General features: G+C 42.7%; 1 protein-coding gene across 1 annotated transcript in view; it reads left to right on the top strand.

Annotated features, from left to right (window-relative positions):
- The first annotated feature begins 4,454 nt into the window (after window positions 1-4,454).
- Window positions 4,455-23,064, top strand: part of TSPEAR (thrombospondin type laminin G domain and EAR repeats) — a 37,869-nt gene continuing 19,259 nt past the window's right edge. Inside the window, exons 1-6 of the mRNA XM_044431193.1 lie at window positions 4,455-4,700; window positions 9,264-9,502; window positions 10,638-10,728; window positions 17,109-17,265; window positions 21,550-21,681; window positions 22,822-23,054. Of these exons, the coding sequence (XP_044287128.1) occupies window positions 4,455-4,700; window positions 9,264-9,502; window positions 10,638-10,728; window positions 17,109-17,265; window positions 21,550-21,681; window positions 22,822-23,054 (1,098 nt within the window). The remainder of the gene's footprint in view (window positions 4,701-9,263; window positions 9,503-10,637; window positions 10,729-17,108; window positions 17,266-21,549; window positions 21,682-22,821; window positions 23,055-23,064) is intronic.

Raw genomic sequence — 23,064 nt, 5'->3', positions numbered from 1 at the left:
TCCCTAAATAATGCAAACTATTTGGAAGCTGTAAGTCTTTGTAGGAGTGTGCACATGAATGTGTTTGCCCATAACAAAGGCCAAATTCTTGAAGCCCAGATCCAAATCTATATATAATAGTGGAATTGTTAGATTCTGTCAAATGTGTGCTGGGATTGCAGAGGCTTGGTTCCAGCAGTGCAGTGAAAGCTGGATCTTGGGTCAAATTCCAGGACCCTGCAGGGGGTGGGTCCTTCCAAATGGCCACCCAGACAGTAGCATGAGGACAGTAGCATGAGGCCACCCAGACAGTAGCATGAGAAATAATCTGCATTTTATTCCTGCACTCATAAATGATGCTGTGATTTAGAGCTCAGCCACATGGTCCCTGGAGAGCATCCCAGGGATCACTTTCTTTTGGAGCATTCTTCCCCAGCTGAAGGCATTGCTATGATTTTTGGAGGAGGAGTTCCAAAACCCAATCCCTCCCTTTCCCCTCGTTGTTGTTGTTGTTGTTAGTCACGAAGTCGTGTCCGACCCATCGCGACCCCATGGACAGCATTCCTCCAGGCCTTCCTGTCCTCCACCATCCCCTGGAGTCCACTCAAGCTCAAACTGCTTCTGTGACTCCATCCAGCCACCTCATTCTCTGCCGTCCCCTTCTTCTTCCCCTCATAGCCATCATGAAAGGGACTGCAGCACCTGCCTTCTGAAGTCACAAAATTAGTTTTGGATGACCTTGCAGAGGTCTGAAGGGGGGTGGGTAGAGGAAAAGAGGGGCCAGGTGATGAAGACTCCCAGGCCCTCCTGAGCCCCAGCTCTGCCTCCACCAGTGCATTGCAGAGGCTTCGTTAGAGGAAAAAGAAGTAATGGGAGAACTGGGAAGTGATGGTTGCCTCCACCGCTCCCGCCTGCAACCTGGCACTTAAGGGCTGTCCTCCTCTGGCCAGTTCACAGCAGGACACAAGAGGCCAAGCAGAGATTTGATAAAATATAGCATGAAATACAGACATCGCAAAATACAGCATGGCTTTTTCACTACACAGCGTCTGAAACAGTCTAAACAGCTAAAACAATTTCTTTTTAAAATGCAGAACTGCAGAGGCTCGGAATATTTCCCCCCACCCGCAGGGTTGGTGAGCATCCTGACCCCCAAGGCACGTGGAAGCAGGTATAGAGCAGGGATGGTGGCTGCGGTGTGCTTTTCAGTGGCCCTCTAAAGCCTCACCACCACTGCCACCAGGAAGTCCTGGGTCGCAAACTGCCTGGCTGCAGCATCACCTGGCTCTGCGTCTGAATGCCACTGTAGTTCTTTGGTCCCGTAAGAGCTGGGGCAACACCTGCCGCTCCACAAGGTTTCCCTTTTAATGTCAAATAACTGGCAGGGTGACCTGTACTTTGTTCAAATAAGTATATGCATGTGATAAGTACAAGCACTTGAAGGAAACTTAGAGAGCTCCAAGTGGCAGAAAAGCGGCAGGTTAAGCACTAAAATGCTGACAGGAGTGACTGTCGGGGTAGGAGAGGGATTAACATCCATCCTCAACCAGTGAGAAAAGTGTAATGGAATTCCTCCCAGAATGAGGACAGCCCCTCAAGGGTTGATTGTGCAAGCTTGCAACACCAGAGATGATGGAGAAGATTATGTTCCTCTTGCTCCTAAGGAACAGGAAGGCTCAGAAGGGGTCAGACACCCACTCCTTTCGGAATGCAAATTGCTCTCAGTTCCTCAACTCCAGGATACCTCAGACCGGACAAGCTGCCTGAGGAGAAGAGCAGCAGTGAGGTGTTGGATAACAGGCCTCTGGGAGCTACGCAGGCTGCCCACAGTGTTCTCAGAGATACTGAAAGGTTCCATGCTTGCTTCGCTCATCCTCCTTCTATGGAAGATGGGGTTTGTCTTTGGGGTTTGTCTTAGGAAGCAATATATATTGGGCCAGCCCTGTTGAAGATCCCATCCCTCTTCTACCAAAGTTGCTAGGCAACAATTTGAGTCAGCAACTCTCAGGGGTGAAATGGGCCTTTGAATAAGCCAGCGCAAGGGGGCTGGGGGTGGGAGTGCAGGCTATTCAGAAAAAATCCCACTAAGATCATTTTCCTGGTTAAGAGTTTGTGGCCAGTACGGATCCTATGAGTATACAAGTTTGATTTTGTGTCCGACCATGTACCTCTTTAGATTTACTTACAGTGGCATGGTGATCCTCTGTACTAGCCCCATTGGTTTCAGTGGGATTTACTTCCAGGTAAATGGATGCAGAATGGAAGCCCAGCTCTCATCTGCCATTTTGCTGACTATACAGCTACTGTGCGGGATATTTGTGTAGCTCTTCACAGTCTGCCTGAGTTTGCACTATCCTGGATAATTTGGAGTTCATCAACTTGCCAACTCACTGCTCACCTTGACCTATGGATGACTCAGATAGAGCTAGTCACAATACAGATTCCTGGGAACGCTGATGTTTTCTCCCTTCCATTGTGAAAACTGTCCACTTACTCATGTCCCTGCTTCCACTTAATTTAACAGTTACTGTTCAGGGGAGGCCCTGTCTTCTTCTTATATGACTCTTGGTGCATGTCTTTGACAAGTGTTTCTTTGGAAGTCCAAGGACACTCTGCCTACCGGTTTATTGCTGCCTTCTGTTCCTTGATATGCTGAAATAATTCCAAGGTTGGTGAGGCTTAATTATTTTTTCATGATTCTGTCTCGATTCTTTCCCAAGGAGGCATTTTAGTCTTCAATATTTATTTATTCAAATGATTGAATATTATACTATCTTTGATGATAAATTCCAGTAGCCACTCCACCAGGCTGTACTGATTAGATGAGAGGGAGAGCAGGCTCATTCCATCACCCCTGCTTGTGGAATTATTTTTTCCTTCTTCCCTTACCAGCCCTTTTTCCTTGGATCTCATTTGTTGGTGGGGGTAGTTGTAAGCCTTCAGGCACTGACTGTCATTATATATAAGCCATTCTGGAAGCATTTAAGAGTGGCATAAAGTATTTCAGATAAACAAATACATAAAAATGAAAAAAAGCCAGACTTGGGCCATACCTTTATTAGGATTACCCTAAATGCGATAATTATGGCAATCTTTCAAGTTCTCCAGAACTCTTCTTCAGTCTATGTGGCCCAAAGGACAGGAGGAAGGAAGAATAGAAAAGGACAACAATTGGACAAGGAAAGTTCTAGATAGTTATGGAAACTTGAGAGAACAACAGATTGCCTGTGATTGCATGTGGTTTGTCTACTCTATGAATCACTTGGAAAGTATGAATATTATCTGCAGAGAGGATGAGAGGATGGGCTAGAGGTAGTGTTGGTGTGGTAGACTGTGGAGAATGATGCCACTGAAGCCTGGTGATACCCTGGAATTTCTGCATACAGTAACACAGGAGAGGCCGAAAAGGGGCTGTTTTCTGGACTGTGATACTGAGTAATAGATTTTAATTGCAGAAAAATTGTGTGTATGCTTCTTTAAAACCACGTAAAAGCTGCAAGAAACACTGGCAGTGCAACACATTGCATTGAGACATTGCAGACCCAATGTCTTCAATGCTGAGGGGGAGGGAAGAGAGCCTATTTCAATTGGAAAGTTCATGATTATTCCTCGTGAGCACTACTATCACTGATTATTATGTAATATAGCACAGTCACCACAACAAATGTTCTAATTACATAGCTCCTTTTTGGTAATATAATCTTGGATATCTGGTGTTTAAACCTTGCTGTGAATCTTGTCTCTTCTGTTGAAATCTTCCCCCTTTCCAGTGAAGCCTAAAAGTATGCTTCTGTATATTTTTTCTTCAATTTTTAAAATCTTCTGATATTTGTATGCTATATTTATTGTTTTGCTTGTTATTGTCATGTTGTTTGAGGGTCTTTCATGACTCTGAATTACCCAAAGGACACCTGTCAATTGGGTAGTATATAAATTTATTTACTAAACAGATGGCACCTTTGGCAGCATCTAGGCATCACTGCCCTGTTTTATGCAGGGATAACATTAAGCATACTAAACCAAAAGTTCCAGATTAAGGGATACACTCAAGTTGTAGGGTCTGAATGAAGGAATATGTTTGCTATGTTCAACAAAAAATTGATGAAATAAGATTAAGAATTATTTCCCAGGGTACTGAGATAATCTAGAGTAATCGCTAATCTTTTAAATGAAAGAATATCCTTTAAAATATGGGATGTCTGTCAACCACAGATAACGGATGGCAGTAGGACTTGATGGGCCATTTTCAACTTCATATTCCTTCCAAGTTTATTTCAGTGACCTTATCTCTTTTGGTGAGACCACCCAGGGATTTTTCTTGATCCAGTAGATGCTGCCAGCTAATCAAATCTTCCCATTATTTTTTAATCCATCTGGAAGCTGCTTTGGTGGAGCAGGTACATGGCCTTGGCCTATCACCATCATTCAGAAGCAGCCTTTATGGCTCGCTGCTGTGTTCCCCCAGTTTCGGTAATATGGCTTTGTGTTTCTCTGGCATAGATTTGCATCCTCTGGATCTCCTCTCCGAAGTGGTTCCCATGAATGGGATGAAGAGTGGATTACGAATGATCCAGGTACAAGGAGCTCGGGGCTTCCAGTTCACTGCAGTGCGCCCTCGCTTCCTCAGCTTTCCAGCATCACGGCTTTTCATATACTGTGACCTCTTCCCTGAGGAATTCTCCATTGTGTTCACCCTAAAAGCATTCCACATGCAATCCAAGGTAAGCATGTGGTGGATTTTCACGCTAGCATGGAATTATTTACCTACTGATTAGATCATAGTTGGCGTGATTAATACATTTTATAAACTTGGATTTAATATTCTAATTAATTTGGCAGACCTTGCAAAATCATGCAACTTGTTAATTATTTCACACTACGAAGAGAGACAGAAATTATTATAAGCATATTTACTTGCTTGCCAGTGGACTCAGATGTCTAACAGGCTCATAATGCATGACAGTATTTCAATAAAATGGAATAGAACATAATATTTAATTATCATTTTAAGTAGGAATATAAAACAGCCCCAGATAACAAGATACAGATTTAATTGACTGAGCTTAATTATTACATGACTTACAGAACTTTGAAAAACATCCTGGGGTTTCCCAGTGATCTTTTATGAATTGTGAAAACACATACAAGGATAGGATTTGTTGGTTGACAGCAATTAAAGAGAAGGTAGAATTAGGCAATCTGCTAATCCATTCACACCCTGATTCTCTCTAGATCTATTGGCTATGGATATAGATAGAGTAAGGCTGTATTCTTATACCAAAATCAATGGGACTTACTCCTGAGTAGGTATGTATATGATTACAGTGAAGGATTGCAATTATATACATACTTTGGAGTAAGTCACATTGAAGATCATGGGGATTACTTCTGAGAAGACACATATAGGATTGCACACACAATAAATCAATTCACTGTGCAAGCAAAGCTTCAGGCAACTAGTTTGTCTTATGTATAACATAGTCAGAAACCACCAAGAATTAGAAAAAAATGTGTAAAGCCAAAGTGTGTTGTTGTGAAACGCTGAATTTTTTTTTCAAGTGGAGCATATGCTAATTCAAAGGGTTAGCATTTGTGAAATGTACACTGAAAAAGCCCTGCTTGTTTCACCTAATTTGGAAAGCCTTGGCCTGCGCAGCTTGGCTGGATAAACCAAAAACTGCATCTGAACCCCTTGAAACATTGTGGGATCAAGGTTTAGCACTCAGAGCTGTTGCTGAGGGCCAATGAGGCTGAGGTTGTACCTTACCAAGAATGTCTTTCTTGATGCCTTCATTGATCTGTACCAAGTGCAAAAGAAGTGGCTGCAGGATAAGGGCCTTGCTTTGCTACGGAGTGCTTTAAATTTCAGAGAAGGCGATGCCTGATGAAGAATATGGTACAAAGTCTTCTTTGTATGAGCAGCCTACAATTAGCACATTAGCTCCCTGAATCCAATTGAAGTTATATATATTACTACAGTACTGAGTGCAGAAGTGTATAACTGCCTTTAGAGAAGCCTGTGTTACCCAACTCATAGCGAATACAAGAGCAGTTTCATCCTGCAGTATGTAGAATCCTTCTAATAATGGGAATTGCGACTAATAATTTCTAATAATGGGAATTGTGGAAAGCGACTTCCGTTCTACCACAAGAAGTTCAAACCTCCTCATTCTAATAATAGTGAAAGGGAGAGAAGGAAGGGTCAGGTCATGCGGTATTCTGAACCAGTTTTAGACTCCTTCTCTTCCCTTCTGAATCCTGTTGCTGGGTGGCTGAACATCTGTCTAGTGAAAATTTCCAGAGCTGGAAGAACAGGGAGTCGGGGACTGTCTCCACCCATACTTCTCTGCAACAGATGAACACGTGCTTCCATGTTTACTCAATTGTATAGGATTGCACCTTTATTGATTTTTCTGATCAATCACATTTTATCTCGCCTTTCTGGAACCAACATTCAGAAAACAAAAATCATAAATAAAATGTTAAAAACAAGCAGTAAAAACAGAAGGGAATGTGAGTTATATACTGATAGTTCTTCTGGCCAGCCAAAATTATAAATGTGACACCTGGGAAAGGAATGGAGAATTCTCAATCTCCAGTTTTATTCTATTTGTTAATGGAATATTTATGCAACTTTTTTTTACTCTTAGTCAGATTTGGAGTACAAATATAAATTGGTAGTAAAACAGAGAGCACTTAAAACAGGGACTTAAAATATGGGATTCAGCCAGTAGATAACACATTGTCCATTCACTGTTTGTATTCTATTGAATTCTGTTCTGTTTATCAGTTTCTTTACAAAATTTATACACAATGCACTTCAGTTTAAATGCTGCCACAGCAGCTTCAAACAATGTAACTAGTCAGTTGAAAAACCAGCAGCATTGCAAAAGGCAGCAGATAAAAACACAATTTCTAAACAAATAATAGAAACCTAAAACTTTATAGTGGCCTAAGAGAACTATTACATTATTAGCCCCATGACCTAGGACTTCTCTGCATGAAGCATTTACTGAGCTACCTTACTGTGGCTTCTTCTTTCATTTTCATTGCAAGAGGAAAAATGGCTTGCTCACAGTATCCCCAAGATTACTATTTCTCTGCCTTTCTATATATTCTATTAAGTAAATACAAGGCAGCATTGTGGTTTGTTCTGGTATGTTGCAGTTTTAAATTCAATACCAGATTTTGCTTGTGGAAAAAAGAAACCCACCAAAAAGAGTGGAAATCACAGGAGGAGAATGTCTGTGAGTGAGGGTTCATGAGAGCACTTACTGCTCTCCGTTGCAGAGAGGTCCCTAATTTGGCATTGTGCTTTGTTTGGAGTGTGATCTGTTTGATTTCAATCAGCAGTTTAGACCCTGCAATCTTAGAGTCAATCGTAAATCTTTGCAAAACAAATTAAGATGGCACCAGAAGACTAGGCTATGGAAGAAGGCAGTGGTTCTGCGACCAAAAATATAGTGATGTATGCTTCATTGGGAGAGCAGTAAAAGCTGCTTGCCGCTTGCATCACCAGGCACGGAGGCCCGAACAAAAGCTACTTATGTTTGCATCTGCATAGAGCAGCAGGCACTTGGACCAATGGCATTTTTTCACTTGAACCGACTGATGCTTTGCCAGTAAAATGTATATTCAGTGGGTTAACTGGAGACTTGGTCATGGCAGCCTCACTGAAAACATGGCCATGTTAACACTCATTCCTTTCAATGGATCTACGCTAAGTTTGACTGAGGGCTTCTCTGCATGAGGCATTTATTGTGCTCCCTTCGGTCATGGAGCTTTGTGGGGTCTTTTCATGATGTTTCCCTCTGCTGGAACCTCTCTTGTGTTTTCCAGCCTTTTTTGTGGGCTTTCTTAGAGCAAAAAAGGTCTGGTATTAAATGTGAAATTGTGACAAAGCGGAACAAAATCCTCACAAAGAGTTGCAAATCTGTTATACTGCAGTTATACCACAGCACTGCCTTTGTGGTTAGTTAATATTTATTTATTTATTAAAACATTTTTATGCTGCCCCATTCGCCGAAGCCTCGGGGCGGCTTACAACAGCTTAATAGGATCTATAGTTGTTGTGAAAAGCAGAGAAATACTCCTGGGGCAGGGGGCATGTAAAGGACAATTTTTTCCTCCACAGCAAAAACATAAGACGCAACCTCAATAAAGCATTCGTTTAAACTGCTCATATTAAAAACCTTCAGGGTGCTACCAGACGAGAAGATCTAGTGGTAGCAGGCAGAAGGCACTGTGCGCCATCATCTCTGACTTCTGGTGACCCCATGAATGAAAGCCCTCCAAAAGGCCCTATCCTTGACAGCCCTGCTCCGCTCTTGGAAATTCAAGGCTGTAGCTTCCTTTAAGGGAGCAATCTATCTCATATTTGGTCTTCCTCTTCTTTCTCTGCCTTCAACTTTCCCTAGCATGATTGTCTTCTCATGATGTGTCCGAAGTATGACAGCCTCAGTTTTGTCATTTTTACTTCTAGGGAAGGTTCTGACTTAATTTGTTCTAGGACCCACTGGTTTGGCTTTCTGACAATCCAGGGTGATTGCAAAGCAACCCTCCATCACCATGTTTCAAACGCATCACTTTTCTTCCCTGTCTAGTTTTCACACTCATACAGTATGATTGGGAATACAGTGGTTTGGATGACCTTGACTTTGATTGTCAGTAAAATGTCTTACATCTAATGATCTTTTCTAGTTTCTTCATTGTGGCCCTTCTAAAACTAAGTCTTCCTATTTCTTGGCTGCAGTCTCCCTTTCAAATTGATGTCTGACTGAGCCGAGGTATGTGAGATCTTAAAGACGAACAAGCCAATGGGACTGCAGCTAGCTAGAATTTCCAGCCAGCCTGGCCAATGGCCTTCCTTCCACATGCAAACACTGGCAAATGGCCATGCGGGGTGGGAACTGGGTAAGGCTTGCTAGTTTTGCTGCAATGGACTAACATGGCTACCCCTTCAAAAAGCCAAAACTCAAAAAGTCCCCATCTTCTCTTCTGGGCTGTGGTATGTTAGGAAGATGTGAATAGATAAAACAACTGGATAAGTGGTGAATGGTCAAGACAGAACCAAACCACCAATAGCTTGGGTGTCCAAAGTCATCCACTGCAGGCAATATGAGTGCCTTGCTTTCTAAAAACATCCATAAGCACCACCATTTTCTTTTAGGAACTTTACTATTTCTCTGAAACTTAGGATCAAAGTATATATAGGAAAAACAAATCAAAAGTTGATAAAAGAAAACACTGCCTTTCAGGCTAACCGGCTTAACTGTGTTTTTCAGAGGAATGAGTACATCTTTACAGTTTTGGAGGAAAATAGTGATACTCTGCTGCTTGGACTTCGATATTCATGGAATAAACTTCACTTCCTCTTCTGGAGCAGAGAACTGTCTAATGGCTGGCAGACAAGGGTTACCTTCCAGGATGTGTTTTTGGCAGACAACCGGTGGCACACACTGGTACTGGCTGTGTCGAAAAACTCCTTCTCTCTCACTGTGGACTGCAGCATCCCCACAGATGTGTATGTGACGCACGTACAATTCAGGGGTAATTTAACCACTACCCCCCATCCCTGGGATGGGGCTGCATGGGAACCAGGACACCCCAGGACTGGGAATTCTACAGGCTGGGTGGCGTTCTTGTCATCTAATAGCACAGGTTTTCTCCCAAAAATGGCTTAAAATGGTGAACATGCTCCAGATCCAAATAGAAGCATTACAGATCTTAACAATCTAGGGCTCTTCTACATCAGGCCATTCATCATAGTATTTACTTTTGCTTCTGTTGCAGTGCTGAGATCCTACCTTTGTGGTTTCTTTCCTGTTTTGCCCTGCATACCCTCTTGGCAGAGCTCTGCTTTAAAATAGCTCAAATATACAAGGCAAAAGGGCAGCATTCTCCCTGTTCTGATGTAATACCTCCTTTCCCCTCCTCTAAAAGACCTGGGGATTTGATCTGCAAGAAACAGGAGCAAAACTGGAGGATCATGTTATTGTCTAAAGAGCCAATAAACAAGTCTGGATAAGAAATCAGAAGCAAACAATAAGTGCCTCATGTGGAAAAGTTCTTAGTTGCAGCTTCTAAACAATGGGTTGCATTTCTTAAAGCAGATCCATTAAAATTAATTAGACTGAGGTTAATCATGGCTACCTTAAATCCCATTGATTTTAATGGATCTACTCTAAGTAGGGCTAACCTACTCAACCCGATAACCATCAAGATGGAACTCTTCTGCGAGCCATTAGCCTGCTGAAGTAGTGAAAGCAAATTGATGGCACCTACTGACTGCAGAAAGAGCAGAGAAATAAAGTTTGTTAGGTAGGCAAACATCCTATAACATTGTTAGGTAGGCAAACATTGTTAGGTAGGCAAACATCCTATAACATTCCCAACCTGCATGTCCCTCAGAAGTGTTGGATTACCACTGGAGTTTCAGGCGAAGATGCCTGGAGGCCAGGTTGTGAAGGCTGCTTTGACACAGGGAAAGAAACAGGTGTAGATACTTTTGTGGATTAGTGAAGCCCAGTTCAGCTAAAGTTCTCCAGAACATTTCTTCCAATGAGAACAGTCTAGGCCTGGACTTGCCTCTGTTGTTAGTAATGACAATTACTTTATCTCTCTAGATTCACATGTGTTTTTCTTTTCACCCACTTTAGGATTGTGGAAGCAGCTTTCCCCACATCCTTGACTGTGACTGGATCCCGCTTTTATGTGGGAAGCAGAAGGAGAAGAAAAGGTTTCTTTAGTGTGAGTATAACTTCTGATCTTTGCTGAGGAGGTTGTTATAACCACTGAAGAAACAATAAAGGGACTCCTCTGTGCTTGAGTGAAGGCACGGGTGTGAACTGAACTTGTGTCCTTTTACTGTCTCAGCTTTCTTGCAGGCAGTTTTGAGAACTGTAGTTGGCTGTGGGTTCTGAGAATCCCTTGTTGGAGATTTCAAGTCCCCATTATGGAAATACAGCTTCCAAGCCATCCTGAGAAAATAGATTGCTATTAAACCAGTATTGATATGAGTGGGACCTGCAACAAAATGTTCTAGTTTATCCTTCCCTCCAGCAGGAATGCTGCTCTCCAGGGTTCTGGACAGCTGATTGTACCACAGAGTCATTTCTATCTCTGGCACTGTCCCCATTTTCGTTTGCTTGGCACACGTTTCTGCTAAATGCGTGGACTGGGAAGTGGGATCATAACCTTCAGCCCCGAACTCTCTGCACTAAGTAGAAGGCATGAGAAGCACTTAGGGAGTTTCCATACAATTGGGAATCTGATCACATGGAAGAATCCATCAGTTGTACCTGCAGAGAAACCCAGTCTGCAGAAGGCATAGAAATCTGGGGCAGAGCCAGCAAACACAGAGGGCAGGCGCAGTTCCATATTGCACTCCATGTATTCACTTGATGCATGCACTGAGCAGGTAAGCAAATTGAATATGCAGACTCATTCTAGCAGACAGGCCAACTTCAAATGGGAGCTTTAAAAAAGATGTCAGATTAAGTTGAAAGACTTCAAACTCAGGCACAGCAATGCCCAGAAGAACAGATACTGAGGTTTTGAGGCCCAGGCCATGAAAGGATACCTGTGATGTTAAGAACTTGATACAAGGGGGAAAAATCACTAAGTGCATTGGTACAGTGCTGTAAAGGGAAAATTCCACCAGGTGAGTGTCATATTCAGGCCTTGTTAAGCTACCCAGAATGTACAAAGCTCAGCTCTGCACAAGATCAAACTGTCTGTGCTTTGCAGAACAGAGCTTGAGAAAATTAATCACATGAGTAGAAGCCTAATCTTGTAGGAATGTTTTGGCTTTTTCTTTCCCCTGTGGCATTTCCAGATAAGCTTCATAGATGGAACAGCTTCTGTTCATTTCTGGGTGACTGATGATAAGTGTTAGCCATTTTGTTGGATGGGGCAACAGACTTCCTGAACAGACATTGCAACACATACACAATATGGTGTAGCTGGGACTGGAAGACATGATTGAATGAAAGATAAGCTTCTCTTTCTCTTTCTTTTAAATGGACTTGTGGAAGAAAGCCCACAGGAGCCCAGGATTATCTGTTCTTTTGGGAGGATGATCTGAAGGTTCCACATTATCAATTTGAGGGTGAAATGGTAATTGATAACAAGCATTCAAAGGCAAAGGACAGCCAGTCATAACTAAAAATCACATACAAAAAGACTAGAGGCAAGACAGATAAATCCAAGTAGTTGACATTAGAACATAGACCCAGTTCACATGTCATAGCAAATATTGGTTAATTAAGTCACACTTTGAGAAAGAGCAGGCGAGCTGCTGCAGTATGTCAGCTAATTTCACTTTTACTCTACAACATGTGATTGGCTAAGTCATCGGTTATGTGTGTGACATGCCAACGCAGGGAGTACTGGATTGTTTAGAGTCTAACCCATGGTTGTTGCTGGACTAACCTCTGGGTCATTTACCCTCTATGAACTCAGAGCACTGGGTTGTTTAACCCTTGAACAACATACTGCTCTTAGTTCACATGTCACAGTAACAAACTATGGAATTTCATAACAAACAGCTTTCTACACAATCAAGTTCTTTTGCATCCCAGAAAAGATTGCTCTTCCAAACATTTCTTTACAATAAAATGCTTTGCCCCCTACTTAGAAATAAATGACCATTCACTTTCTTTTAAAATAATGTTTGATTAAATATATATGTATCTTAGGCAGAGTTTTGCAAGAACAGATAGGGCAAACAGGAAGGGAGGAAGACATTAGCTGACATGACTTAGATTGAGTTTTATCCTGCATTTAAAGGGGTTCATTCAATTTGTTTTATGAAAAAATAGCCTGAAGCAAACATATCAGTGGAAAGCCGAACTATTTGCACTGACTGTGTTGGATGTGTGCTTAGGATGGGTGGCTAAAAGAGAGTGCTAGAGTATTAAGAGAGTGCTAGAACCAGTTCAAGGATGTAGAAAAATGTATCTAAAATGCTGTGTGTAAATGTGGGATGTACCATAGTGTGGGAAAGTAATTAAAAAACTAGGTTTCAGACACAAAATTTCAGTGATTTTTTGCTAGGTAAATACAAACCATGGATTAATAGAATAGTACAGTTCGAGGGGGCTAATAAAGTTGTCTGGTCCAACTAACCACCTGCTCAGTGCAGGACTCCAAGTTAAAGCATCCCTGACAGATGGCTGACCAGCTGCATCTTGAATGCCTCCAGTGTGGGAGAGCCCACAACCTCCCTAGGTGATTGGTTCCATTGCTGTACTGCTCTAACAGTCCTCTAGAATCTGGCTTCCTGCAACTTGAGCCCATTATTCCATCTCTTGAAGAGATCCTGCCCTTCCTTTTTGTGATAACCTTTCAAGTACTAGTAGAATGCCTCGGTCTTCATTTCTCGAGGCTAAGCATGCCCTATTCTTTCAATCTCTCCTCACAAGGCTTTGTTTCCAATCTGCTGATCATCTTTGTTGCTCTCTTCTGAACCTTTTCCAGTTTGTTTAAGAAATGTAAACAATGGCACCCAGAACTGGACACGGTACTCAAGATGCTAAATAAGCAGTGTTGAATATAGGAAACTAGTGCTTCACTCGATTTGGAAATGATATCTCTGATAATGCAGCCCACAATAGCATTTGTTTTCTTTGCTTTGCTTTCCTTTTTTCTTTTCCTTTCTTTTCTTTTTTTCAGCTGCTTGACAATATTGACTCATAGTCAGCTTGACTCACCTACAATACTTCCAAGTTTCTTCTTGAGTGTAGTATTGTTGAGCCAAGTTATCTTGCATCTTGTAAATATGCGTTTGTTTTCTTTATTCTAGGCTCAGAACTTGGCATTTATCCCTACTGAATTTCATTCTGTTGCTTTCAGCCCAGTGCTCCAGCCTATCAAGATCACTTTAATTTTTTGTTTCTCTCTTCCAGGGCGTTAGCTATCCCATCCAATGTTGTGCACATTTGATGAACAATCCTTGCACCTCTTTATCCAAATCATTAATAAAAATTTTGAGGAGCACTTGGCCCAGGATTAAACCCTGTAGTGCCCCAGTCATCGTTTTCCCCTGTTTGAGAAGGTGCCATTGATAAGCACTCTTTTGGTCTGATTCTGTAGCCAACCGTGGATCCAAGTGGTTATGCTCCATCTAGCCCATTTTTAGCTAGTTGGCTAATCAGGATATCATGGTGTACATTGTCAAGGTGGGTAGAGACCTGTTCTCCCCTGCAGATGAGGGCAGGATGCATTCCAAAGGAGCCAAGCGCAAGGAACAAGGTTCAATTTGGATGCCAAGCAGTACTTCCTGACCGTTAGGACCCCGAGGATATGGAATTGGCTTCCACAGGAGGTGGTTGAGACCACATTGGTGAGGGTGTTCAAGGATAGGCTAGACATGCACATGGTAGGCATGTCGTGAGTGGAGCCAGCTAGAGCCAGGGGTCAGACAAGATGGCCTGGGAGGCCCCTTCTGACTTGCTCCTATTTTTCTGTTTCTATCTCCTCATTCCTGATTCCTTGCTCTAGCTTGAAAGAATTTAGAAGGGCTGTGTCATGCTTTTTCGTAACCTTAGAAGCCACTGCTCTGTTGTTCCAAATTCTTCCCCAGTCATTCTTCTCCTGCCCCCACTGCAACCACATGGGATCATTAAAGAGGGTTTGAAACCCTAGACAAAGAGGTGGGTTGGCTGAAAGGCCCATTGTAACAAAAGAAAGAGGCATTCTCTTTTTCTAGCCTTCATTCCTTTTCTAACCAATAAAGTCTTTACATGGCTTGGGACCACAGTACCAGTGCATCCAGGCACTACACCCAATGCCCGAGGCCTTCCTCCAAATGGTTCCTCCAAGGGATGCTTGGCTGCTGGAAACAAAGATGAAACCCTCCTCTGCTGTAGCCCCCAAATTATGGAACAAACCCCCTACTGAGGCCAACTCAGTGCTATTTTTCTCTTTTTGGTGCCAGGTTAAGACTGCCTTGTGGACATTTACCAACTCCAAACAGCACGTAGGTGATGCTGACTTTTTTCTTCCAAGCAGGCCCAGCATCATGGACTGCATTTAGCTGTTCAATCGTTAACACATGGTTTTAACTTTTAATATACTTCTGTGCGGCTATGTTGTTGTTTTATTTTAATATTGTATTCTGTTGCATTTATCATTTTATGTTCACCATCCAGAGAGCTTCAGCTGTTAAAAAATAAAATAAACAAGACCAATAGATAATAAAACAAGCTCCTATTTTCCTAGGCGAATGGTCAGCATTTGTGACACACTTAAAGCATGGAAGGCATGGTTAGGATCAGCTGTGCAGGACCCATATCAGAGCAGGGGATACCTGGCAAGAATCCCTGCATTCGCTTCCTCTCTTCCTGGCCCCTGGCTGTGACTCGGACCATGGCAGTGGTGGGGCTGAAGAGCAGCAGGTGTCACTGCCTGGCCTTGTAAAGCCAGAGAGTGGCAGCAGTGATGAGAATGTGGTAGAGGAGGAAGAGGAGGAAGACAATGGTGGGACAAAGGGAGATTGACTGTGGGAGAGGGCCCCCTGAGGGTATCTTGTCCAAGGAGCCTCCAAACCTGGAACTGGTACTGGTTGTCCCCTGAATGGGAGAGCCACTGTTTCCCTGTTTCAGTAGTAACATTAGCAATTAGCACTTAGTTTTCTCCACATTAACTCCAGTAATAGCTTAATTCCTGCCAAAGGAGCAGTGCAAACATAACAGAAGTGATTTATTTTACGACAAAGCAATGCTAACATGGGTGTAACATGGGTGTTGTCGAAAAGGCAGGTGCAAGCATACCTTCATATCAGCCTTTTTCTGAAGGACCAGAATTCCTGCCTGTGACATTTTGCTTTGATCCACAACTACAGAATGATGCGGTAAACAATGGTCAGGACAAGCACTGTTAGCATTTCACTGGTTCCTGAACTTTACCCCAAACATGCATCAAAAGGTACTACTCATTGGCACTGCATTGTGCCCATCATGGGCACAATGGCACAAAGCTGCTCCTTTGATCATACCAAGGATAAAGGAAAATGCATCCAGCCCTGAAACCCACAAGCTCAACCTCAGCATCTGCTTTTAGCTGCAGAGCTGGGCCCTCAATCAGATGAGGCAGTAAAAATAGGATATCCCTGAGCCCATGAAGAATGTAACCTCTCTCATCACTGAAACAACACATTTAGCTCCAAAAGCACAAAGTCAGTAGAACCCAAAGCAAGTAAAGCAAGTAAAAGTTCTGTTACTATTAGAAATGACTGTGCAATGCATTATCATGATACATTAAGAAATGCATGTTAAAATAACACATGCTGCAGCCAAAAGTCACTCAGATAAACTCTAAGTATATGAAACAGCAGTTGTACGCTGGGTCAGAGATGACAAGATTTCTGGATTATGCCCCAGAGTAATCTAATGAAATTTCCTCATGCAAGGCACCCAAAGACATTCTTCTGTCCTCTGAATATCCCTTCCAAGGAGTTGTCATCTGATGTAAATCCCCCAGAATGTCTTAATCAGAATTCCCCCAAAATGTTTATTATTCCATGGAAACTTCAATATGAATTTGGAAACATGTAGAAAACTCTCCAAAACAGAGCATGGTTTAAGGCTACTGAGCCCCCATCAACTCAAATACTTCTGGCATTGGGACCTTCAAGGTCAGAGATTATAATTTTCAGCCAGTTTTAAGTTGTAGCACCTCACATTCATTCATTTATTTAGCATTTGTATGCTGCCCCATAATCTAAGTGGAGTCTCTGGGTGGCTTAAAATTACTCAATCATTATACAATAAAACTAATACAAGCATACAATAATAAAAACAATCAACTATAATAAAACAGTAATGAATAGGTCATTACAATAAATCCATGGGGAGGACAACTATAAGATGATAAATTATTACAAACATTAAAATTAATTGTTAAAATTTAAAAACAATCATAAAATTGTTAAAATTTTTATGATGCCTGGAAAAGAGAAATGTTTTCACCTGGAGCTGAAAGGAGAGTAATGTTGGCACCAGGGAAATTTCTCTGGGGCTCATTCCATAAGTGGTGAATAGAATTGAAGTGCAGTGTTCAGTCCACTAGTGACCATTGTCCCAGAATACCAGCCTTGATTCCCTAGCCTTTCTTCCTTTCTTTTTCAGGGCTTGCTAAGACAGCTAGTCCTGTTGCCAGGATCTGATGCTACCTCACGGATGTGCACTGGCATGCAGTTTAACCTAGCAGTGCTGTCCATCCCCCAAATTCTGCAGGACCTCCCTGTGAAACCAGTGGATAATGAGCTGCTGAAATACCCTTACGGTCAGTAAAATGTAACACAGTTTTTGAGAAGGTTCACCAGCATCTGTTAGAAAAACATAGAAGAGAGCTGTGCTGTAGTCACTCTGACTGGATTCAGGTGGCACACCATGGCCCAACATGGGTTAATCAAACGGAAGGTGCTGCAGCATTTGCTGTCACTCTCTTGTTTGTGAATTGCTGTGTTCTGTGAACCCACTGAGAAGGGGTTATGTGAGGGCTAGACAGCCCTTGGATGGCTCTAAACTGGATTGTGTTTGCTGGGTTCTCAGAACACAACAAATCCTGTGTTTTTAACATATAAAAATGGTGTTTGCATGTACCCTACATATGCTGCCAGTTCTCTGTGGCTATTGTGTCATACAAACAGCTCCTAAGTTTCTGTCTTTTTTTAAAAAGATACCTGTACTAATTCATGTGGCCTCCCCCAGTCCACAGTAAATCAATACTTGTATTATTGGTCTCCAGGTTAGCTGGTAAAAAAAGCATGGGGTGGGGGAAGAAACAGAAACACCCCCAGATTTGACCAGTCATGACCATGATGTCTTCACGTTAGGCCAAATCCACGTTGAGATTGGCAGTCTGAATTAATTGGTTAGTGGCTGGTGTTACAGGCACCACACAAGGCATTCTGGGACAGAGAAGTGGCAGCTGACCTCCATTTCTGAAACCTCAAAGGCAGGCTATAGCGCTGGTGCCTCCTTCCCTGGGTGAAATGCACAGGCCCCTCAGTCAGCACAGAGCTGAAGTGGAGAGAGCTCTTATGTTAGCAAAGCATTATGTGATCCTCAGTGGTGTGCTAGGGAAAAATGCGAGCTGAGGCCAAATTGTTCGGAAGAGGGCCTGGGGACTGAACAAGCCCAGGCTGACTGTGCTGCAGCATCAGGAGGGTAGAGAGCCACCCTTTTTCTCATTCATTCTTTCTTCCCTTAGTGATAGTGGGGGGTTCCTTCCTTGTAGCTGGTGAACCCTTTTCCCATGCACTCCTTGCAGTCTCCAAGCATTCACTGAAACACTTGCACATTGGATTGGTTTCAAGTGCAAAAGAAAATGGCATGAATGTGTTTGCTGCTTACATTTTAATGAACAGCAACACACAAGGAGAGTACCTTGGCTTTACCTGCCTTAACTCCAGGGGGCAGTACTCACATCCTCTTGTGAAGATGTCACAAATCAGGTGTGTGTGTGAGAGAGAGGGAGGGAGGTTCCTTTGGGGCATTCTGTACCCTAAACATTGAGGATTAAGTTGCACCCAGCATTTCACATTGGGCCATAAAACTAAGTGAAAGCTGCTACAGTGCTTTGAGGTTGCACGTAATATATTAACTCGGACATTCAATGGCTCTGCTGGTTGGAGATAAGGGGGAACTGCATTCTGAAACATCTGGAGGGAGCCAGGTAATGGGAAGCTATAGCCAACTGCCTTCTAGGAGAGGAGCAGCCAGGGCCCTCTTGGGCAGTTGCTGGAATCCCTCAAGGAAATCATACCAGGAGCTGGAGTTGGAAGGAACTCACCCTGTAGAAAGGAGGAGTTGGTGGATCCAGCAAATGTTCAAGCAGCAGGCTGAGTGTGGATCCTCCCGTAAAACAGCATGGTGACCTAACTAGCCAGCTGTAATAATAATTTATGGCTGGCTATAAATTAGATCAGCCAGAGCCTGCTCTTCGTGGCAAACAATAAGAATTTTTATAGGCATCTTCAGCTTCGTTAAGACTAATCAGATACCTAGAATGTTGGCTTCCTTCCTGGACATTCTTTTGGGCACTCCTGCCTGACTTTAACTCCGGATGAACAAACCATGCGGCCTTGACCTTTGGACTGAATTGCCTGATCTTTTGGAAGGTAATGCAGGAACTTGACATTTGTGGGCACAGAGCAGGACGGTCAACCCCCCATGGACCTTGGAGCTACCAGCCACCAATGCCCATCTCAAGGCTTGCAATGCGTCTGCCAGTTATTGGTTCCAGTTGCTTGCTAGGGCACTCCAAGCACTCACCAGGGATCGAGGAGGAGAGATGCACTTGGGTATTCGGCACCTCACCTCCTCAGAGGACTTCCCCAGTGGCGTCATGTAGGTTAGGGCGGGGCAACATGTTGCCCTCAAGGTCTTATTGGACTGCAACTCCCATCAACCCTAGCCAGCACAGCAGTGGTGAAAGGTGAGTGGTTTGCGGTACAATGACATTTGGAGGGCTACAAGATGCCCACGGCTAATTTAGATATTAAACCACATGAGGGACAAATGTAACTCTGTGGGATGCCATAGAATGATCCCCCAGGGGCTAAGCAGCAGTCTCATAGGATAAACTGCTAGGGAGGGCATAGTAAGAGTTTGGTCCTGTGTATGTTTAGACAGACAAAAGTCCCAACATTACAATGCTGGCTGGGGAATGCTATAGGGTGGCACAGCAGATGGGTGTGCATGTGTGCATACACTCCTATATCTAGGTATACAGTTGGAAGATCTGAAAGAACACTCCTCCAAAGGCAGAAACTAGAAAGGAACAAAAGAACCATTTTTCTTTTACTGCTAAAACCCCCAGCTATGGTAGTTCTTTGCATTTCATACTACTTAAGCCAATCTCATGATATTTTATGTTCAGTCTTGTTGGCTTGGGTGGTTTGGCAATCATGGGCATTGCTAGAAAACCAGGAGTCTAACATCCCAAGCCTGCTTTACCTGTGTCATTTTTATACATGGAGATAATTTTCCTATAAGAGAACATCTGCCCACCATCTTGTGTGATGTAGGTGCTTATTTTGCCATGAGCACATGCCTTTGGAAGCCAATGCTGCACCACAACTTGTTGGCTCTTGTATTTGCAGAAAAACAAGCAGGCCAACTTCACAGATTATAAGATACATTTTCCCCCTAGATGGTGGCTATTTCCAAGTAGAGACTAGTTTAAACAACTGTATTTCTGTAATGGAAATGGGTGGATTTCCATGTGTGAAGATAAGTACTCCCTCAACACATTTTGAATTATGGCTCTGTTTAGTATTAGCCTTCCCGGTCCTGATTCCCTACTACAGTTTCCAGCATTCCTGAACAGTGGCTGATTGATGGGAGTAGAAGTCCAAAATCTAAGAGGGGATGACACCTTCCTTAGAGAAAGAACTACGGGGAGGTAGAGAGACAACCAGCAGATTTAGAACTGAGAGTAGGCCTTGCCTCTAAAACCCCACTTACTCTCACAGAGGCCCCGATCCAAGCAAAGTTATTCATGCTTAAAACTTACTGAAATCAACATTTCTTAAGTTAGTTACAAGTAGAGTTGTCCTATTGGTTTTAATAGGATGCAGTCACAACTAGTTGGATGGGAACTACAGAACAATGTTCATGGGTGCCCATGGGCCACAAATTTTCTCAAAATCTATCATGGCAATAGAGCTATATGAAGGAATTGAAAGGAATTACTTCAGTGTCCCCTCACTTCAATGGAAGCTGTCTTCTACTTTTCCTTAAAGGAATGAAAGTATAGTTTTGTAGAGCTAGACTTCATGCAAATGATTACTCATGACACTCAAAAGACCAGCAGCAGTCAAATAACAGAGAAAAGTGAATTGTGTAACTGCTCTGGCTAAGTGTACCAAGGTGGATAAACACACTGGCTTCTATGAAAACCGTCTTGTCCAGCAACAAACGAGACAGGAGGAAAACGGGGCAGGAGGTATGGGTTGGATTCAGACTTCAACATAATTAGAATAGCAGATCCATTGAAATTAAGTTACTTATGACTTAATTTTCACTATGCTCTCAGTGTGTAACTGAGAGCATAGTTGTTAAGACATGGGACTGAGACTCAGGAGATCTGGGTTCTAGTCCCCACTTGGCCATGGAGCCAACTGGGTGACTCTGGGCAAACTCTCAGCCAAACCTTCTTCACAGAGTTGTTGTAGGAATAAGATTGAAGCAACAGGAGGAAAATGATGTAAGCTGTTTGAGCATGTTGGAAGAAAAAAGTGGGATATAAATCTAATAAATAAATAATTTGGCCCACTGATTTCAGAGTTTCTACCTAAACATAACTAAGTCTGGATATAATTCAATTTATATGTAGAGGGTTACAGAGGAAAAGATGCATTTACGAAATCACTCATGTATTCAGGGCTCTCAGAGCTGTTTTAATTGTTTGCCATTATCTTGTGATACTGTGTGGGTACATTCTGCCTCTCTCTCTGTCATTCTACACACATATCCAGAGACATATGCAACAAACATTTCTTATGGTGCCAAAGCAAGTATTAAGCTGCTGTTCATGTTTTGTTTCATTTTTACTGTTTAGAAGCAGACATGAAGGTGACTTTGGGGTCCCGCCCTCCCTGCACTAAGACTGAAAGTGGCCAGTTCTGGTTTAATGCTGCTCAGAAAGGACTGTATCTCTGTAATGGTAGTGAATGGATTTCCATGCTAGAAGGTAAATGCTTTCGGCACACTTGCAGTGTAGTTCTTTGGGGCTTTTAATGGTACTAACTCAAAAAAGGAGGGAAATATGGTGATTCAGAGCAAAGAATAGGTTATGTCCTCGAAACCATTGTTCTCAAAGCTTTTGGATCATTGCTTTAGTCCTTATAGTTTATTAGAGCCTTCCTCAATCCTGTGCCTTCCTGTTGCATTGGACAGAAAGTCCCCCAGTTCCCAGCCAGCACAGGCCTGCGATTCCCATTGGCTTTGCTGGCTGCAGTTATAGAAGTTGCAATCCAACACAGCTGGAAGGCACCAGGCTGGGCCAGTTTGTCTGTCTTACTAGAAAGAAGGTCAGTGTGATTGAAATAAGCACTTATTTCTGGGCCTTCCAATGCCTCCCTCTCCCCACTTTTAATAACGTTTCCCTAAGGCTCCTTTGATTAGAATCCCAGTGAGGTTTGTATCTATCATACCAGTACTTTGTAAAGCTCCATATTCATAGATGGCATTCATATTATTGTGCTGTTTATCTACAGTAGGCATATGTATACTACAGCAAAACTGGTTTAAAGCCATTCCAGTTTCTCAAAGGACTTTGGAAATTGTAATTATATGGGGTGCGCAGGAGGGAAGCTGTCTCTTATAGGATATGCTCAGTAACAACATTACACTTCCCAGGATTCTTCAGGGGAAACCGATGGTTGCAGAGGCAGATGATCAACCAATTGATCAATATTCCCAGAGTGCTATGCCATATATTACCTATTATGCTAGACAAGTCTCCATTTTTCTTGCCAATGTAGAGGCAGCTAAGAAACTTTCTCAAAACATTTGTCAAGGAGAAAGGGATTCACTGGCTTCAGCCAGGTTTGTAAGATAACTTACAGGGATGTGAGAGTAGTTGTATTTAAACCTGGAAGGTAAGTTGAGTAAGGACAAGTAAAGGCAGCTTTGGGGGACAGACCACAAGGGCATTTCAACCATACACACGTCTTGAGAATCACAGAAGGGAGTGGGGTGGGCTAGAGTGCAAAAATGCATTTCAGAATTGTTTAATTTAGTGGATCACAGACTAGATTGCAGAATCTTATTATAATATAATAAGTCTTATCTTATTATATAATTGCCCCTGCTGTCTGTTGCTTTCCAGTTGAAGAAAGATTGGACTACCTAGAAGAACATCAAAGTTTGGTGACAAATTCTGAAACCCTGGGCATTGAAGTCTTCATCATCCCCCAAGTGGGACTCTTTGCGGCTACTGCTAATCGATGTATCCCTCGTGGTTCAGCTATCTACAAATGGACAGATGAGAAATTTGTGGCTTACCAAAATCTCCCCACCTACCAAGCACAATCCTGGAAATTCTTCACTATTGGGAAAAAGGTAAATGGTA

This window comes from Varanus komodoensis, unplaced genomic scaffold (assembly GCF_004798865.1).
Source record: "Varanus komodoensis strain SLA01 unplaced genomic scaffold, ASM479886v1 scaffold1, whole genome shotgun sequence".
Classification (NCBI taxonomy): Eukaryota; Metazoa; Chordata; class Lepidosauria; order Squamata; family Varanidae; genus Varanus; species Varanus komodoensis.
Note: the sequence above shows the minus strand (reverse complement) of the source record. Positions and strands in the feature narration are given on the sequence as shown.